This window comes from Leptodactylus fuscus, chromosome 1, assembly GCF_031893055.1.
Source record: "Leptodactylus fuscus isolate aLepFus1 chromosome 1, aLepFus1.hap2, whole genome shotgun sequence".
Classification (NCBI taxonomy): Eukaryota; Metazoa; Chordata; class Amphibia; order Anura; family Leptodactylidae; genus Leptodactylus; species Leptodactylus fuscus.
The window spans coordinates 262,372,932-262,392,892 of record NC_134265.1 but is presented as its reverse complement, the minus strand read 5'-3'; the positions used below and the strand labels follow the sequence as shown (position 1 = coordinate 262,392,892).

Here is a 19,961-nt window from a genome sequence, read left to right as displayed (position 1 = left end):
AGTCACATCAGCTCACTAGTGTGGAGTCCGGGTATCTGACCCCACCAATCAGATACTGATGAGTTATCCCATGGATGGGTCATAAGTATAAAAAACCACCCTGGGAACACAAAAACCCTTTAAGGTATATCATAATTTTATAGGCTATCATGTTAATATTTGTTTGCCAAAACTGAAGGCACCAAGAAGGATGTATGCCTTAGGCCAGTGTTTCTCAAGCTTTTCAAGCCATGTACCCCTTCATGAAAAAAAAATGAACCAAGTATTACCACAAATCAAGTGGGTAATTGGCACACGTAGCTGCTCTCAAGATGCACAACTCAATCATTTGAATAGACCCTTAGGCTCCGTATTAAATTCTGTTACCATCTGTATTGGAGGTTCCATCATGAGACATGAGCAGATTCTGTCTCACAAAACGTTTGCAACCTTATTTTTTTTTTCTCTTGGAATGATGAACACCATAACGAAACACAAAGGATCCCATTATAAATCAGTGGGATTGTTTGGGTGCCCTAGTTGTCTGTTGTGTGACGATACATCTCACTTTGAATTCAATTTTTCTGCAACATCTCTAACATCAACAGAGTCAATGGGTTGGACATTTAATGCAAAAATGCACTACTTGTGTATCCCTTCTACCCAAAAATATATAATGTAAAAATCTCTCTGTTTACATTTTTTACATTGCAGTCATTTGTATATTGTATGTCAATTGGATCTACTGTATTTCTGACTCAGATTGTGTAAAGACAAAAGCGAAATTTTAGTTTGGGTTTTGAATTACATTTTTGTATGGCAAAAATAAAACTGTATGTCTAAGGTTTTTGTTTGTTTTTTTAGAAAAAACAAAAAACAAAAAAACCTCATTCAGTCCAGGCACACATCTGCCTTTGGGTGCTGCTTGCAGGACTTTTCTCTCTGCATGTTTCGTTCAGAAACCGAGCAGAAACTACACCGAATCATTATAATCTATGGTGTCCGCGGATTTCCCAGGTAATCATTTTTCATGCGTACAGATTTCCATTCGGGGAGTCCTCAGGCAGACTCTTTGAACAGAAACCAGAACGCAGATGTGAATAGTCTTCATTAATAAGTCCATATACTGTATCTTAATATACAAAGTAAGTGCTAACATATTGCAATATCCATTGTATTTAAAAAAAAAAAAAAAAAAAAAAGAAGCTGATAATCCTGGGTATTTGGCCATAGTGCACAACAGCTTGGTCGCAGCAGATATATGTATGGAACAACTGTAGTAATGTGTTACTAGTCTACATTATACATATATATACTGTCATAACTCCTGGTAACATTACATATGCTGTCTGACCTACAGGGAACATGTTATAGAGCAGAAGTAGGTAATTGGATGGATATTGGTTTTGTAGGAAAAGATTCAGTATAACTTTCTGGGTTTATAGAGTTCAGTGATCAGTCCTACTCAGTGACTCAGTGATTGTTGTATATGACTAGGTAGACCCATCCATATAATTCCTAAACATAGAATCAGCAGAAATCTACATATCAATCTGCTCATCTCATGTTGCTGCCTGCAGATAGGACTGCATATACTATATGACAGATTCCCTTTAAGCCCACACCCATCGATTGTAAGGCTGAAGTGACATGGAGTAAAGTGGAGCACGATCTGGCACGTATACGGTGTGTCAGAGGTTGCGCGCTCAAAAAGATCCCATTGATTTCAATGGGAGTTCCAAGCGTATACACCGTGTAATTTCGGCACAAAATAACGCGGCGTATACGCTCGTAACTCCCATTGAAATCAATGGGATCTTTTTGAGCGTGCAAACTCTGACACGCCGTATACGTGCCAGATCGTGCTCCACTTTACTCCGTGTCACTTCAGCCTAATACTGATCACAGGTAAAAATTACTTACATGAGCTAGATCAGTTTATTCACAAGAACATAACTGAATGTGACCAGAATTATCTGATAGGCTATTTTTATGCAGTTTTAACCCTTTTCAGTGCGGCTTGTGAAGTGCTGATTTAGTTACTTTTCAAATTCAATCATTTTTTAATAATAATTCTTTGGTAAAAGAAGAAAGAAATGATTTACCACAAGTGTCTGGAATATGTCATAGACAAGCACAATAAGGACTTGCTGCTTGCTCAGGTCATATATCACAAAGGCTCACAATAACTTTGTACACCGTGTTCTGGTACTGACTCCATAATATCAAAATAGACACTGGACTGGTGGTTGTATGTAGTAATACAGTACTTAGGTCTTTAAGTGTTGTCATATTTATGAGTAATTTAGTCCCTCATTAGATAACGTGACTATTTAAGACAACATGGTGTCATAATATGACCCTACTGGCACAATTATGTTGTCATGTGTCATGTTTATGGGGTCAGCGAGTTTTCCAAATGGCCTCAAAAAGTTTGCAGCCAGTGGTAATAATGCATTCTGTCTTTGTTATCACTCTTGCCTCTAGTTACTACTTAAATAGGGAACATGAATGACATGATGACAATGAGGATTACTGGGGCTTCTGCCATCCCATCCTTCCCCCCAGCTGTTGTTAGAGTCTGCGTGTAATTCCACTGTTAGTAATAGGACAACAGCCTAAAGTTGAGGACAGCAGTCTGGAATGTAGAAACCCGAGAACTCGTCACAGTTATCTGTCCGGGCTACAAAATCTGCTAAAGAATACTGTCATTTGATGGATTATTTGCATTGAGAAGCTGCAATAATGTTCTTAACAGGATGTGGTTCAGCAGCTTAGTCTTGGCTTTTTTTCTAATGCCTTTTGTGTCACTTCATGTATACATAAGCAGTGTATATTATGATAGGTGTACAGATTAGAGAGAATCACAAATTTCAGTATTAAAGGTATATCATATAGATTTTGGACAAACGCTCCTCCATCTGACAGCTAGTCCCCCTCACTCCTCCATACACAAGCACTGGTCAAGTGTGCATGTGTCAGGGGCAACACGGTGGCTCAGTGATTAGCACTGCAGCCTTGCAGCACTGGAGTCCTGGGTTTGAATCCCACCAGGAACAACATCCGCAAGGAGTTTGTACGTTCTCCCTTTGTTTGCATGGATTTCCTCGCTACTACTAAGACATACTGATAGAAAAAAATAATGTACATTGTGATTAGAGATGAGCGAGTACTGTTCGGATCAGCCGATCCGAACAGCACGCTCGCATAGAAATGAATGGACGTAGCCGGCACGCGGGGGGTTAAGCGGCCGGCCGCCGCCAAAGCGGAAGTACCAGGTGCATCCATTCATTTCTATGGAGCATGCTGTTTGGATCGGCTGATCCGAACAATACTCGCTCATCTCTAATTGTGATCCCTTTATGGGGATCATAATCTACATAAAAAGAAAAAAAAAGTGTGCATGTGTCTTCAGTAGGAAAGCTTATCTCCCAAATTGAAATTCAACATACCCCATCCTTCTGTCATGGGGGTAAAGTCATGGCACTCCCTTATTTATTAGATGTCAGTGGTTCTACCTAAATCTTTGGATTTATCTGAGCTTTCTTCTATCTGATGTATAGAGTGAATTTGTTAAATGCTGTGGTAAAATCTGCATAGGCCTTTATTCAGTTTCCTTCTAGTCTTACCACTAGAAAAAGAGCAATTGTTATTTTATCCAAAGAGCAATTGTAGCAGCTAAATAGGGGTATTTACTGGAAGACATTCATGAGAGTCCCATTCATTGGGAGAAAGGAGGTCCTGTGAACCTTGTTGACCAGACGATGGACAACAGGCTTAAAGAGGAGATAGAGGGAAATATTTTTTTAGGCCAGGGCCCCACATGGCGCAAATGCAACAGTTTGGCCTTGGAAAATACTATGGAAAAAACGCAGCATTTAACAGTTACTGTAAACTGTATGGGATTATAGCAAATAGGTATAATTGAAACAGAAAGTCCGCAGAGGAAACCTCTGTGAAAAGCGCTATTGGAAAAACCGCTATGTGTTGCTGCCGCAGTTTTTCCTGCAATGCTTTCTTGCTGTAGCCCGCTATGTGGGGCCTTAGCCTTAAAGAGCCCAATGAAGACAGAAACATCATCCTTTACTTGTCAGTCAGGATCAGCTTCAGGACAGTCATGAAGATTCCAGCAGACAGACATTCACATTCAGCCATTTAGTCCTATAAATATTCCATAAATGTTTTGTATAATTCTGACATATCCTTTTAAATTTTTCTGTAAATAGGTAGGGTAGACACCTGTAGATATATACTTAAAGAGGACCTTTCATCAGATTGGGCACAGGCAGTTCTATATACTGCTGGAAAGCTGACAGTGCGCTGAATTCAGTGCACTATCGGCTTTCCCGATCTGTGCCCCGGGTAAAGAGCTATCGGTTCCGGTACCGTAGCGCTTTACAGTCAGAAGGGTGTTTTTGACACTCTGTCAGGAACATCCTTCTCCACAGCAGCGCCTATCACGCTGTACAGTGTGAGCGGGGAGGAACGCCCCCTCCCCTCCTGATAATACTCGTCTATGGACGAACACTGTGAGCAGAGGGAGGGGGCGTTCCTCCCCGCTCACACTGTACAGCGCGATAGGCGCTGCTGTGGAGAAGGACATACCTGACTGACTGTCAGAAACGCCCTTCTGACTGTAAAGAGCTACGGTACCCGGACCGATAGCGCTTTACACCGGGCACAGATCGGGAAAGCCGATAGTGCGCTGAATTCAGCGCACTGTCGGCTTTCCAGCAGTATATGGAACTGCCTGTGCCCAGTCTGATGAAAGGTCCTCTTTAAATACCATCAGTTTAATACTGGTCCTGGTTATTCAGGTCTGATAGTAGAAAAAAATGACCCCATGTGATACTCATTCAGTATATCCTTTATTGTACTCCTCTATTCTTAGGTAAATGGGCTGGTGCTCAGTCTTTGTGCTAACGGTGATGTCACTATTTAGCTTGTGTTAAATTTATCTATGAGAGGATAATCTGATATATAGTCTGAGATGTCCACATCACATACTTTGGGTAATTTATGTTGTTTTTTTGCTTTTTTTTTAACTGACATAGATAATGGTGCACATGTATAGAATTCTTGTCTAAATATAGATTTGTATAAGTGCACTTTTTGAGCAGTTTTCCAGTGATAAAGGAATCTTAATGGAAGCGACACTTGGAATCCTGTATAGAATGCAGTTTTTCTAGTGGTATAAAATACAAGAGAGGACTGGCATATATCCTCACTGTATATGGTGTAGTCTTGGAATAGTATACAGCCATTATATGCCCTTTTGCATGAGAATTTAACATATGGGTTTACCTATACTGATACAGTAAAGAATTGTACAAAAAGATTTTATGATAAATTCATTTCCTAAATGGAACACATAAGCCGTAGAGAATTAAATTTAGTAATGGAACCTGGTCAACTGCACAAACTCTAAAAACTACTCAGATGGATTTTTAAGGCAATGACACAAAAATGTAAATATCTTCTGGCCTACATTTGTTTTATCTGATCATAAAATATAGGGCTTAATTCACTAAAGCTAGATTCATGTACATCATTTCCCTCAGGTTGGTAGGCACTTTTTATCCATGCAGCGGCCAGATGTTTGGTTATTGTTGGCAGGGGAATGAAGGTCACCACACATTGGCACTTGACAGTCTTAAAAAGTACCGCAAAGTTAAGTGTGGTTTGCTGTGAGGCAGTGTGGTCTAGATATTTTTGACCGCTCTTAACAAGTGTAGTTTTCATTTTTTGACTTTAAATATGGTCTAAAATACGTCAGATGATGGGGCCCCCTCGAAATGGTCTGTACGTCTCCCTATGGCAGCTGCAAATCAATTAATCCTGAACTTTCTATCTTGTAGTTTCATTGGACGGCTATATTTTACTTCTTGATATATGATAGATATACTGGTTTTGTATCCGTATGAGTACATATCATTTTCATAGGTACAGAGCTATATATTGTTATACTGTTTCCCTAATTTTGTTTGTTTGGCTTATTCTTCTTGCTTTGTAACCTCTCGATTGTGTATATATTGCAGATTGTAATGTGCATAGTGTATACTCGTAACCGCACGCAACTCTGCGTTCCTCCACCCGGATTCCGATTGAGTCGGACTTCTTGTACCTGATCTTATAAGACTTTGCGTGCTATCCCACAAGGAGATATGCTATTGCACCTTTGCCTCCTATTTTACTTGTTTTACGATATTTGTAAAATCTGTTTTTCTCTGTTTCTCTTTATACAATAAAAACCTAATTTAAAATAAAATACTTCAGACGTATTAAAATATGAGCTACTTTTAATACATTTGGCACACCTAAGCCCAACAATCTTTTTTTTTTTTTTTTTTCATTATTTCACATGTATTATATCTTCTATTTTTCAGTGCTACATTCCATAATTTTGCAGATTTGTTCGGTTGAACAAGGCACATCAATAACATATATTTCCATTTGTTTCTTTTGTTATTTTTATGGGGAGATGCTGTAATATTTATGTGAACCAAAGAAAGTTTCAGTCATAATATCAGGAAAGGAAATATTTATAAATCTATAAGGCTTACCTAACTTGGCCAAAGGGTGTATGACCACCAGAGCTGACGGCCTCTTCATATCGCCCTGTACACGTACCCGACTGTTTGCTTTCCTCTTGTGCAATCTAATTATAGATGGTTGCAGCAAATCAGACAACCATATGTGATCTTCAAATACTGCTATACCAAAAGGATGGCCTGTAAGATATATGTATTTACAATAATATACAGGTTGCCTAGCCTGTACTGTGAACTTAAAGGGGTTGTCTGAGATAAATTGAAATCTCTACACTAATCTAAACACCCTCCCACCTCCTACTTTCTAAATAATACAATTATTCAAAAATGTATATTGCCATATTCCTGAGGCGGTCTTGTGACCATCCTAGGGACATTTTCTGATTATCCAGTGACGATCCATTTCCCCATTTCCGGAAACAAATCATCACTACTACTCCCCCCTTTCCCATCCACTCTATCATTATACTTTGCCTCCACGCTTCTTCCTGTAAGACGGCTCCTCCTTCTTTACTTATTCTGCAGGCTCACCTTCTTCTCCAAGTGCTGCTCTACTCCAATCCACGTCCACTGCACGGCTTCCACGCATGCGCAGTAGAGGTGGATCATCGCTGCAGAGAAAAGACCAGCGCTGGAGAAGAGTGTGCACCTGCAGAATCAGTAAAGAAGATGGAGTCGTCTCGCAGGAAGGTAAGTATATCATGGGATCGGGGGTTGTGCTGAGTAGGTAGGGAAGGGCGGGATAGCTAGAGAGACAGGGAGAGGTTGTATACGAGGGAGAGAGAGAAAGGAGGAGTAATGAGCAAGGAGGGGTGGAGTGAGGAGGATGTGGGAGTGAGGAAGGACGGGGTAGTGAGGTAAGATGAGTTAGTGTAGAAGTTACATAGCAGAAAGCTGAATCATGTATACAAATGCAAGAGATACCAGGCGCTCCCAGAAAGACACAGAAATCATTCAAAACACGGCTAAAGGTATATGGGTGCATTTATTAACCCATTAATAGCACTAACAGACGGGGAAAAAAAAAGAAAAACATTTTTTTGCCCGGAAAACCCCTTTAAGGTTGTTCAGTAAAATAATAATACAATATATCAATAAACACAATATGATCATGTTTGACAATAAAGGAGTTGTCTCTTGACTCAACTTTTTCCTAAGGTTACAGTCCACTGACTTTATTGGGCTAAGTGGAGATGGCGTGGAACATTTCTAAAAAAAAGATGCTTTTTCCTTCAAGTGATATGAAAGGGTCACTCATATCATGGCATTAATAAGACAATCATTTATTATGCCATCCATATTTGTACCAAGTCAACCCCTTTAGCTATAGTTATACCTACTTCTAATATGTAATAATACATTATATATAACACTAGAGGGAGGACCCGGCTTCGCACGGGTATATTACATGTTATGTTTGTGTAGTGGCCTCATAAGAATAGTCCAGTTTTGCACTGGTGTATTTTGTATGTGGTTTGTGTATATGTCCATAAGCGTCATGTGATTATGTATCTCATTTTGGATATCAGTGAAAAACCTGTGATCAGTTGTTATGGATACCTGGAGTAAAGCTGTATCTAATCCTTCCCCATGCAGTACTGTGTTTAGACGCAAGTATCTAATCCTTGTTGGTGTGGTACTGTGTACAGAGGTGTGTATCTAATCCTCCCCCGTGTGACATTGTGTGAAGAGGCACGTATCTAATCCTCCGGTAAATGAAACTGTGTGCAGACGTGCATATCTAATCTTACAGCATGTGGTACTATGTGCAGACGCGTGTATCTAATCCTCTGGCATGTGGTACTGTGTGCAGACAGGTGTATCTAATCCCTGGCGTGAGGTACTGTGTGCAGATGCGCGTATCTAATCCTCTCCCGTGTTACTGTGTGCTGAGATGCGTATCTAATTATCTGGCATGTGGTACTGTGTGCAGATGCATGTATCTAATCCTCCAAAGTGTGGTACTGTATTCAGACGCATGTATCTAATCCTCCCCTGTGTGGTATTGTGTGAATAGGCACGTATCTAATCCTTTGGCGTGTGGAACTGTGTGTAGACGCGCGTATCTAATCCTACAGCATGTGGTACTGTGTGCAGATGTGTGTATCTAATCTTATGGCGTGTATAACTGTGTGCAGACGTGCGTATCTAATCCTCTGGAGTGTGGAACTGTATGTAGATGCGTGTATCTAATCCTACGGCATGTGGTACTCTGTGCAGACGTGTGTATCTAATCCTATGGCGTGTACAACTGTGTGAAGACACGTGTATCTAATCCTCCCCTGTGTGGTATTGTGTGAAGAGGTGCGTATCTAATCCTATGGCGTGTGGAACAGTGTGTAGACGCGTGTATCCAATCCCCCGGCATGTGGTACTGTGTGCAGACGCGCGTATCTAATCCTATGGCATGTGGTACTGTGTGTAGACACGCGTATCCAATCCCCCGGCATGTGGTACTGTGTGTAGACACGCGTATCCAATCCCCCGGCATGTGGTACTGTGTGTAGACGCGCGTATCTAATCCTCCCCCGTGTGATACTGTGTGCGGAAACGCGTATCTAATTCTCTGGCTTGTGGTACTGTGTCCAGAGGCATGTATCTAATCTTCCAAAGTGTGGTACTGTGTGCACACACACGTATCTAATCCTCCCTTGTGTGGTATTGTGTGAAGAGGCGCATATCTAATCCTTCGGTGTGTGGAACTATGTGTAGACGCGTGTATCTAATCCTATGGCATGTGGTACTGTGTGTAGACGCGCGTATCTAATCCTCCCCCGTGTGATACTGTGTGCTGAGATGCGTATCTAATTCTCTGGAGTGTGGTACTGTGTGCAGAGGCATGCATCTAATCCTCCAAACTGTGGTACTGTGTTCACACACACGTATCTAATCCTCCCCTGTGTGATATTGTGTGAAGAGGCGTGTATCTAATCCTTCCGCTTGTGGAACTATGTGTAGACGCGCGTATCTAATCCTACTGCATGTGGTACTGTGTGCAGACGCGCGTATCTAATCCTCTGGAGTGTGGAACTGTATGTAGACGCGTGTATCTAATCCTACGGCATGTGGTACTCTGTGCAGACGTGTGTATCTAATCCTATGGTGTGTACAAATGTGTGCAGATGCGCATATCTAATCCTCTGGAGTGTGGAACTGTGTGTAAATGCGCGTATCTAATCCTACGGCAAGTGGTACTGTGTGCAGACACGCGTATCTAATGCTACAACATCTGGTACTGTGTGTAGACGCGCGTATCTAATCCTACAACATGTGTTACTGTGTGCAGACGCGTGTATCTAATCCTATGGCATGTACAACTGTGTGAAGACACGTGTATCTAATCCTCCCCTGTGTGGTATTGTGTGAAGAGGCGCGTATCTAATCCTATGGCGTGTGGAACTGTGTGTAGACGCGCATATCCAATCCCCCGACATGTGGTACTGTGTGCAGACGCGCGTATCTAATCCTATGGCATGTGGTACTGTGTGTAGACGCGCGTATCTAATCCTCCCCCGTGTGGTACTGTGTGCAGACGCACGTATCTAATCCTCCCTGTGTGGTACTGTGTGCTGAGACACGTATCTAATTCTCTGGCTTGTGGTACTGTGTGCAGAGGCATGTATCTAATCCTCCAAAGTGTGGTACTGTATTCAGGCACACGTATCTAATCCTCCCCTGTGTGGTATTGTGTGTAGAGGCGTGTATCTAATCCTATTGCGTGTGGAACTGTGTGTAGACGCGCGTATCTAATCCTACGGCATGTGGTACTGTGTGCAGACGCGCGTATCTAATCCTCTGGCGTGTGGTACTGTGTGCAGATGTGTGTATCTAATCCTCTGGCATGTGGTACTGTGTGCAGATGTGCGTATCTAATCCTCTCCTGTGTGGTACTGTGTGCAGATGCGCGTATCTAATCCTCTGGCATGTGGTACTATGTGCAGATGAGCGTATCTAATCCTCCCCCGTGTGGTACTGTGTGCTGAGACACACATCTAATTCTCTGACTTGTGGTACTGTGGGCAGAGGCATGTATCTAATCCTCCAAAGTGTGGTACTGTGTGCAGACACACGTATCTAATCCTCCCCTGTGTGGTATTGTGTGAAGAGGCGCGTATCTAATCCTACGGCGTGGGGAACTGTGTGTAGACACACATATCTAATCCTGCGGCATGTGGTACTGTGTGCAGATGTGCATATCTTATGCTCTGGTGTGTGGAACTGTGTGTAGACACGTGTATCTAATCCTATGGCGTGTACAACTGTCTGCAGACGTGTGTATCTAATCCTCTGGAGTGTGGAACTGTGTGTAGACGCGCGTATCTAATCCGACGACATGTGGTACTGTGTGCAGACGTACAAATCTTATGCTCTGGTGCGTGGAACTGTGTGCAGATGCGTGTATCCAATCCTTTGGCATGTGGTACTGTGTGCAGACGCATGTATCCAATCCCCCGGGGTGTGGTACTTTGTGCAGACGCGTGTATCTAATCCTTCGGCATGTGGAACTGTGTGCAGACGCACGTATCAAATCCTTCAGTGTGTGGAACTGTGTGCAGAAGCGCATATGTAATCCTCTGGTTTGTGGGACTGTGTGCAGACGCATGTATCCAATCCCCCGGGATGTGGTACTTTGTGCAGACGCGTGTATCTAATCCTTCGGCATGTGGAACTGTGTGCAGACGCACGTATCAAATCCTTCAGTGTGTGGAACTGTGTGCAGAAGTGCGTATTTAATCCTCTGGTTTGTGGGACTGTGTGCAGACGCATGTATCTAATCTTCTGGAGTGTGATACTGTTTGCTGATCTGTATATCTAATCCTCTGATGCGTGTATCTCAGTTTGGATATCAGTGTTGTATTGTGCATGTGGAGTGACCATGTGTATTGCAGTTGGAATATGAGTGAAAGACTTGCAGGTTTGTATTGGCTAAGGGGGGGGGGGGCACTGTGTTTGGAATGCTGTATCTCAGCAACGGTACGTCCGAGTGAGTTGGAGTCTCGTCTTAAACCTTCCCGGATACCTGAAGTATCTCTGTACCAAATTTGGTGAAGATCGGTCCAGTCGTTTGGTTCGCATTAGAGCACAGACAGACAGACAGACAGAAATTCATTTTTATAATATAGGGAGATTAAAAAGATGAAGTAATAAATAATATATAAAGGCAATTGTTATTTATCCAGTTCCTACTATTATGGATTGTACTGTATTTGAGTTGGTCCAACAAAGGTAGAGAATTTATATACTAGTATAAATATATATATATATTACCCCAAAACCTCACCTACATCATTCTGGGAAAGGACGAGTCGGTTCAATCCATCCAAATCAGACGATTCAACAACAGATCTCTTGGTATCACACCAATACAGTTTATTCGTGAGGGTGTCCACAGTAATCCCACTAGGCCATATTAGATTAGTGCTGATCACGACCATCCTTTCATGACCATCTAGACTGGAGCTTCCTATATGGGGATTGTGTCCAATATCTGTCCAAAATAATCTCCTTAAAAGTAAGAAATCATAAATCAGTGCAGCCTTGTAAAACAATACACATGTATTAGTAGTGATCCTAAGGTGAGTTTTATGTGAGTTCCATGCATTAGGCAAAGCTGTATGAAATCAAATAGTATAGACAAATTGATTTATCAACACAGATCTATAATACTGCTAGGGGAGCCTTGAAAGACAATCTGTCATGTTGTACATTTTGTATGATCTTATCTAAATCTCTGCTTATTCTGAACCTAGGAGTTCGGTGGATGGTCCTACTCAGTGATTGCCAGCCTACTCTGTACAGAAGTCTATGGAGAAAGAAAGGGGAGGAAGAAACATACACACTGCTATGTCTAGCAAGTATTTACTGTCTTCAGTGGTAGTTATCTAACTTACTGAATACAGTAGAGTAAGTAGTGTGTGTGTCTCATCTGCTCTAGCTTCAGCAGCTTCTTTCCCTTCCCATAGACTTCTATGTTAGAAGTAACTTGATCTGTGAGCATTCACACTACCGTCAGTGTCCGATAGGTAGTGTCCGCTGCTAATGTCCGTTCAAAATCTTGCACGGACATTAGCATTGGACACTAGCTGTGTCCGTGACATTTTTCATTCATTTAAATGGAGATCGGGTGCGTTGTTTTACACTCCGTGCCTGTCCTTAACTGTCCGTTCCTAAAGATGTCCGACTTTTCAAGCGGACAGAAAAAAACTACATGTCTGGTTTTGCTGTCCGCTTGAAAAGTCGGACATCTTTGGGAACAGACACTTAAGGACTGGCACGGAGTGTAAAACAATGCACCCGATGTCCATTTAAATTAATGAAAAATGTCACGGACACAGCTAGTGTCCAATGCTAATGTTCGTGCAAGATTTTGAACGGACACTAGCAGCGGACACTACCTATCGGACACTGACGGTAGTGTGAACGCTCCCTTATAAGGCTGACAGTCCATTTCTCTTTCAAAAACAATACCTGATAATTGGCCTGCGAGGAGCTGACACTTGTTTGTTGAGTTATTACATCATTTATGCAGCACCTAAAATCATTGTTTGCCGAATGCAAACTGTACAGGGATGAACAATTCATTAATTTGTTTTCCACTTCAGTACCAGACCAATTTTCCTAATTCGAGTTTTTTTGTACGTTTGGTTTTGAGGGCTATAATATATATTTTCTCAGGGTATTCAAATACCGTACATTTTACATCGTTTTGTCGGTGACATATAGGGATTTATCTGTAAGTTATTTTTATTCTTGTATGTTTTTTATATGGGAAAAATGTAAACAAACTGTTAATTTTTTTTTTTTAAATACCTTTTTCCTTTCTGTTATGGTAATTGTTATGTAATGATGTGTTGCCGGGGCAAGGCTAGAACCTGTGATGCGGGCATGGCATAAGCTTTTTTTTTTTTCCATTTGTCTTTTTTATTTTGTTTTTCTACATTGTAGAATTGGCATAATAGACCTTTGGAGGACATTTTAAGATTACTTTTTATTTCTTTAGCTGATTTCCCCTGTCACTGGGGCTGATACATTTAGCTCCAGTTACAGAAATAATTCAGACTCGTAACTTGAACTTCCTGGTGGATCCCTTGACTGCCAGGGCGGAAGGGAGTCCCAACAATGGCTCCTGGCAATTGGGAAGGCAGGGATGTTAATAAACCATTTTTGCCTTTCTAGAGGATCTCTGTTTGTAGTAACAGCTGGGTTCCTGGCTTGCAACTGCAAGATATTGTGCGTCCGTTTAAGACTGTAAGAATGTACAGGTATATCCTTGCAGAGTTAAGATTGGACTGCCCAGACATTAATAATCAACGGCAGTCCGGAAGCAGTTATAGAGCATGTTCTGCTACATGTAGTTCAGCCAATGAAAGTGATAATATCAGTAACAAACTTTCCTACCAACATCTGTCTCCAATCAATAACACTAGAATCACCAGTAAACTAATATACAACTGAAGTGAAGGATATACTGTTAACTATAATAGCCCTAAAAAAAACCAGAAAATATTACATTGTGTATAAACCTGAGGCCCGGTTCACATCTGCATTTGGGTTTCCGTTTGGAGATACTGCTTGGAGGACTTTTCTCTTCACATGTTTAGTGCGGAAACCGAGCAGAAACCACACGGCCCCATTATAGTCTATGGGGTTCGCGGGTTTCCTTAGGTAACAGCTTCTTTATGTGTATAGGTTTCAGGGGTCCCCAAGTGGAAACGGAAACCCGAACACAGATGTGAACTGGGCCTGAGAAAAAAAAAGAAGAAGAAATAAAAAATCAAGAATTAGACACATATTTCTTTTGTAATAAAGACATTGTAAATAATTGTTTATTACCCAGCCCTTGGATGAACACAAATTCCTCTTGGCTGATGTATATTTTCCTCCACAATTATGTTCCTGTTTCTTCCATTTAAATCACTGATTTCTATACAAGATTTTCTATACAAAAAGACAAAAACAAAGCTAAAAAACCAAGTCATAGGCTTAGAAATAACACTCTATGAGTACATAAATGTTAACACTTTCATAATGCAGGGTAGTTTGGGCATTAATGCTCCACCTTCCAATATTCAACAATCAAAACAATCCAACTGTATTTATTTTGTTGCCAACATAGCTGTGTGAGGGTTTATAATTTGTGTGACAAGATGTACTTTCAGTAGGCACAATGTTTTTAGCTTATGTTAATGTTTTGGGCCATTGCTGTTTTGGAAATCACAGCATGCCAAGTATAGTTACAGAATCGCTGGTGGTTTCCCTATAGGTATAATGGAAGCAGAGAGTCCACAGAGGAAACCTCTGTGGATTTTCTGTGAAAAGCGTTGCGGAAAAAACTGCGATGCATTGCCGCCCCCGTTTTTTCCCGCAACACTATTTTTGCTGCAGCTCGCTACATGGAACATATGACTAAAACACAATAATTTGTGGAATGTGGTATATACATTTTTTTAAGGCGTTCAGCATACAGGATAAATAATACTACTGCAGGTATACGCCCATGGAGATACTTAGATGTAGCAGCCGCCAATAGACTGTTCATCACATTAAGGAAAGGAGATTTCTACACTATGCACTTTGCATTGCACTGCTGCTCCGTATTGAAAGTGAATAGCGGCCACAATATGGATTTTGCATAAGTTTGAAATGAACATTTGCTATCCCAATGCAAACATTACCAGCTGCTACACCTGTGCCTCAATTTCAACAATCCCCATTCATATGAACAGGACAGTTAGGGAATCACAAATCTGCATTGTGCGCATATACACTTTTAGTTATAATTACTTATACATTTAGTAAATTCAGTATATTTCTTGCATATGCACATAAAGATAAGATCATGACCTGCCTATAAGCCTGTCAAAGTGTTCAATAAGGGCAGAAAAGTAAGGATGGTCAAATAATACACTACCCTGAAGCTATGACTCCTAATATTGATCTCCCATCTGCATACAAAATCAAATATTGGAAAACACAACCAGAGTGACTAGACACATAAATTATAACATAAGTTATCTATTTCCTATGGGAACCTGTGAAAAAGTAATTGCCCTTTACAATGTGATAACTTGTGGTACCACATTCAGCAGCCAAAAGTGTTTAATTGTATATTTTACATCAGTCATCAACTTACTTAAATAATACAGTGGCATAATGTTTTTGCATTCAACTATATAATCATAGCGAAAATATTGCCTCCCGCCTCCATTTACTAATTTAGTATATTAGTTAAACCAATGGTTCCCAAAGTGTACTTTCTTGGAGTATCGTAAGAAGGACAGCCGGGGGAGGGGGGGGGGGGGTTGTGAACCATCAGTGATAGAGATGAGCGAACAGTAAAATATTCGATATTTGTTTCGAATAGCCGCTCAATATTCGACTTTTCGATCGAATATTGAACCCCATTATAGTCTATGGGGAAAAATGCTTTGTTTCAGGGGAACCCACCATTCGACTCAGGAGGGTCACCAAGTCCACTATGACACCTCAGCAAATGATGCCAACACCTCTGGAATGCAACTGGGACAGCAGGGGAAGCATGCCTGGGGGCATCTAACACACCAAAGACCCTCTATTACCCCACTATCACAGTCTAACAACTACACACTTTCCACATTCAAAAAAACCTCTATCAAAGTGGGAAAATACCTGGAAACCTTCTTTCTTCCCCAAATGGATGGACAGAAACCCAAATTTAAGCTAAAGAATCATTAACAAGCACCCCTTTAAATCACGTTGCCCATGACAACCACAGATGGAGTAGGCAATGGGAAATCCAACAGTACCCACCCTGAACTGTCATTGTAGATGTGTGTGTGTGTGTGTGTGTGTGTGTGTGTGTGTGTGATGTGGTAAGACCTTCCAAAATTCACTTTTATGGCCCTTAACGTGAGCCCTTCCAAATTAAGTTAGAGGCCCTTAAGCTGAGCTACCAGCAGAGATTGAGGCCCTTGAGGTGACTTCAGCCTCTTACCAGCAGAGTTTTAGACCCTTTAACTTACTTCAGCCTTGTACCAGCAGAGTTTTTTGCCCTTTGGGTGAGTTGAGCCTTGCACCAGCAGAGTGTTAGCCCCTTTAAAATTCTTAGCCCCTAAAATGGTGGTTCCAGAACCATCACTCTCATTGTGTTGGATTGATGCAGTGGATTGGACTGAGGACCCAGACATTGACCTTGATTTTGATTGGGAAATTGATAACATTTTGGCATCAAGTCCTGGGGGTAACTATTATTTAGAGGACCGCAAAGGTGGAGAATTGGCTGCAACCACTACTACCGGTAATAGTCCTCTAATATCGGACTCTACATTACCTCTACAGGGTTCTGATCAGGTGTTAATAGTCCAAACAACATTCTCCAGTACTTTAGATGTAGATCAGAAACCACTTTCCCTTCCGACACCAGATTTAACCAAGCTTCACCATCATCATCCTGCTGAGATGGAGTCACTAAAGGAAACCTTGCCATCAAAAGCATGTTCTGGAGCTGCGACTGAGCCAAATCTAAACACAGAGTCCTTTGGAATGGAACAAAATTCACCAGCAGTGTTTTTGGGCCTTAGGGTGAATTGAGCCTTGCACCAGCACGTGTCCCGTAACATCAGGCGGGCCCTAAGTTCTGCGCTAAGTTACACAAAGTTTCACTTGACCACCGACGCCTGGACAAGTGCATGCGGCCAGGGACGCTGCATCTCAATCGCGGCACACTGGCTGAATGTAGTTGAGGCTGGGACCGGGTCGCAAACTGTGGCGGCCTGCCTTGTCTCGCCGCCCAATATTCCTGGCAGGAGTGCTGAAACACCACCCACCTCCTCCTCTGCGCACAGCTATGAGCTGGTAACGCTGCAACACTAGCGTGGGGAGACATCATCAGGCCGTGCTGAAGCTCATCAGCTTGGGGGACAGACAGCACAGTGCCTCCGAGGTCAGGGATCCCATCCTGGATGAGATGGCAATGTTTTTTTACCCCACTGCAACTGGGCCCAGGTGCAGGTTGGCGTATGTGATAATGGCCACAACCTGGTAGCAGATCTGGAGCTTGCCAGACTCAAACACATTCCACACATGGCCTACGTTTTCAAATTATTGGTGCAACGGTTTCTAACAACTTACCCCAATTTACACAAGCTACTGGTTAAAGTGCGGCGCTTGTGCTCCCACTTTGGCAAATCTACAGTACCTGGTGCTATCCTCAATACACTCCAGCAACGCCTACATCTGCCTGAAGCACCGGCTGTTGTGCGAGGTCACCACACGTTGAAACCCTAGATACCATATGTTGAGCAGGGTGTGTGAACAGCAGAGACCTTTGATGGAGTTCCATCTACAAAACCCAAGGGTTCATCAAAGTCAGCTCTCTCAGTTTCTGCACCATGAGTTTCCATGGGTGGCAGACGTATGTGAAATCCTATCCCATCCTTTCCACTGGACAAGAAACATTAGCATGAACTCATCACAATTGCTGATATGACAGCTGCGTTAAGCAGGGTGCAGGGTACAACGCAAACCAGGCCCGAGCACCAGGAACAGGTGTTACAATGGCTAGCGGATAGTGCTTCTAGCTGCTTTTCCAGCAGCCGGTCAGCCACTACCTGCAGTCGTGTTCACACCCAAGAGTCTGCCACTCCTTCCTCCCAGCAGGCCCAATCTTCACAACAGAGTCATCCCTCCCTTGCCCCCTCCCAGGATCTCTTTTCGGATCCTTTTACTGTCTCTCCCTCTGTTGAACCACTTCCCGAATCCCAGAGCTACCAGATGACTTTTTGTGTACTGATGCCCAAACACTGGAGCATCCGCCATCACCTGGCGATTTTGTGGTTGTGGACCCGCAACCAGCATTTTCCATCCTCAGTGATGATGATGAGACACAGTTGCCATCAGGGCATGCTGTTGTCATATGCGGTTTGCAGTAAGAGGAGAGTGAGCTATTGGAAGAAGAGTTGGTGGACGACGAGGCCACCGACCCTAAATGGACAAGGGCGATGTATAGCGGGGAAAGCAGTGTAGATGTGGAGCCAAGCTAAGCAGGAAAAAAGGTGGCTACAGGCAGAGGCATGGACTAGGGTGATGTCTAGGGGTGAAAGCAGTGTAGATGTGGATGCATGCGCAGCAGCAAAAAAGGTGGCTAGAGGCAGAGGCATGTCCAGAGGCAGCAAGGCCAAAGATTTTCCATGTATTAGCCACTCATGCAAAACTCGTCCATGTTACCAGACTAATTCCTCCAACAGGCTAGCAACTGCCATCCGGTCCACACCCACCAGGGGTACACTCTCCAAGGTCTGGGACATGTTAATGGCACCCCCTGGCCAAACCTGGCCAACCCCAGCCTTGTCGTCTCCGATCCCTCTGCGCCCTACATTTAGTGGGTCTCCAAGTTGGATTTTTGGCTGGAACTTGCGCTTTACGCATTGGAGGTCCTTTCCTGCCTTGACGCCAGCGTGCTATCGGAAAATGTCTTCAGCGCAGCTGGTGGCATCATCACGGATAAGCACAGCCAGCTGACAGCGCTGACAGTGCTGACCAGCCGACGCTGATCAAAATGAACAGCCACTGGATAGACCCATCATTTTCATTTCCAGCAGTGTCAAGCACCCTGACATGAAGTTTGATGTGTGTGCTCACCCTCTACAATTCTTCCTCCTCTTCATACTCCTCCACCATCAGCGTTGCACAATTCTGCTCCTACTAGGTTCAATTCACACTAATGCCCCCAAACTCTTCTGGTTAGAGGCCCAATCCAACCTAATTCCCCCAACTGTGCTGGTTAGAAGCTCATTATAAGTCATGCCAAGTAACACACTGGCACACATGGCTGACTTCATGTTAGGTTGCTTTTAAAGAGACAAAGGCATAGTTCACATCATAGAGAGCAAACAATAATGGATTTCTGCAATCCTCAGCCCCCAGTATAATTTAAAAATCTCATCCTTTGTTCTGGTACAGGAGAGCAAAAAAATCGCACAAATGATATGTAAATATGGAGGCAGGCTAAGCAGCAAAAAAGGTGGCTACAGGCAGAGGCATGGACAGGGGTGATGTATAGCGGGGAAAGCAGTGTAGATGTGGAGGCGAGCTATGCAGAAAAAAAGATGGCTAGAGGCAGAGGCATGTGCAGAGGCAGCAAGGCCAAAGATTTTCCATGTACTAGCTACTCATGCAAAACTCACCCATGTTGCCAGACTTATGCGAGATCTCTCTGTGTTTTTGAGGAGTCCACCAAGAGGGTCAGCTTTGATGGCGCATTACTGATTTTAACAATCCCGCTCTTGATTGTGATGCAAGAATCCCTCATCACCATCAGGGATAACGCATTGTACGCTGAGGAGTCGGGCATAGGAGCAGAACTATTCCAGCAGGATAGTCAGTGCACACTCCTGTCCGCTTCACAGCGTATATTGATGGAGGAAGAGGAGGATGACGAAGTGGCAGATGATT

General features: G+C 42.7%; 1 protein-coding gene across 1 annotated transcript in view; it reads right to left on the bottom strand.

Annotated features, from left to right (window-relative positions):
* The window catches only part of EGF (epidermal growth factor), a 104,045-nt gene that overhangs the window by 30,876 nt on the left and 53,208 nt on the right, over positions 1-19,961 (bottom strand). Inside the window, exons 12-14 of the mRNA XM_075286825.1 lie at positions 14,364-14,468; positions 11,812-12,035; positions 6,543-6,710 (exon numbers count right to left, since the gene is read on the bottom strand). Coding sequence (XP_075142926.1) covers positions 6,543-6,710; positions 11,812-12,035; positions 14,364-14,468 — 497 coding nt within the window. The remainder of the gene's footprint in view (positions 1-6,542; positions 6,711-11,811; positions 12,036-14,363; positions 14,469-19,961) is intronic.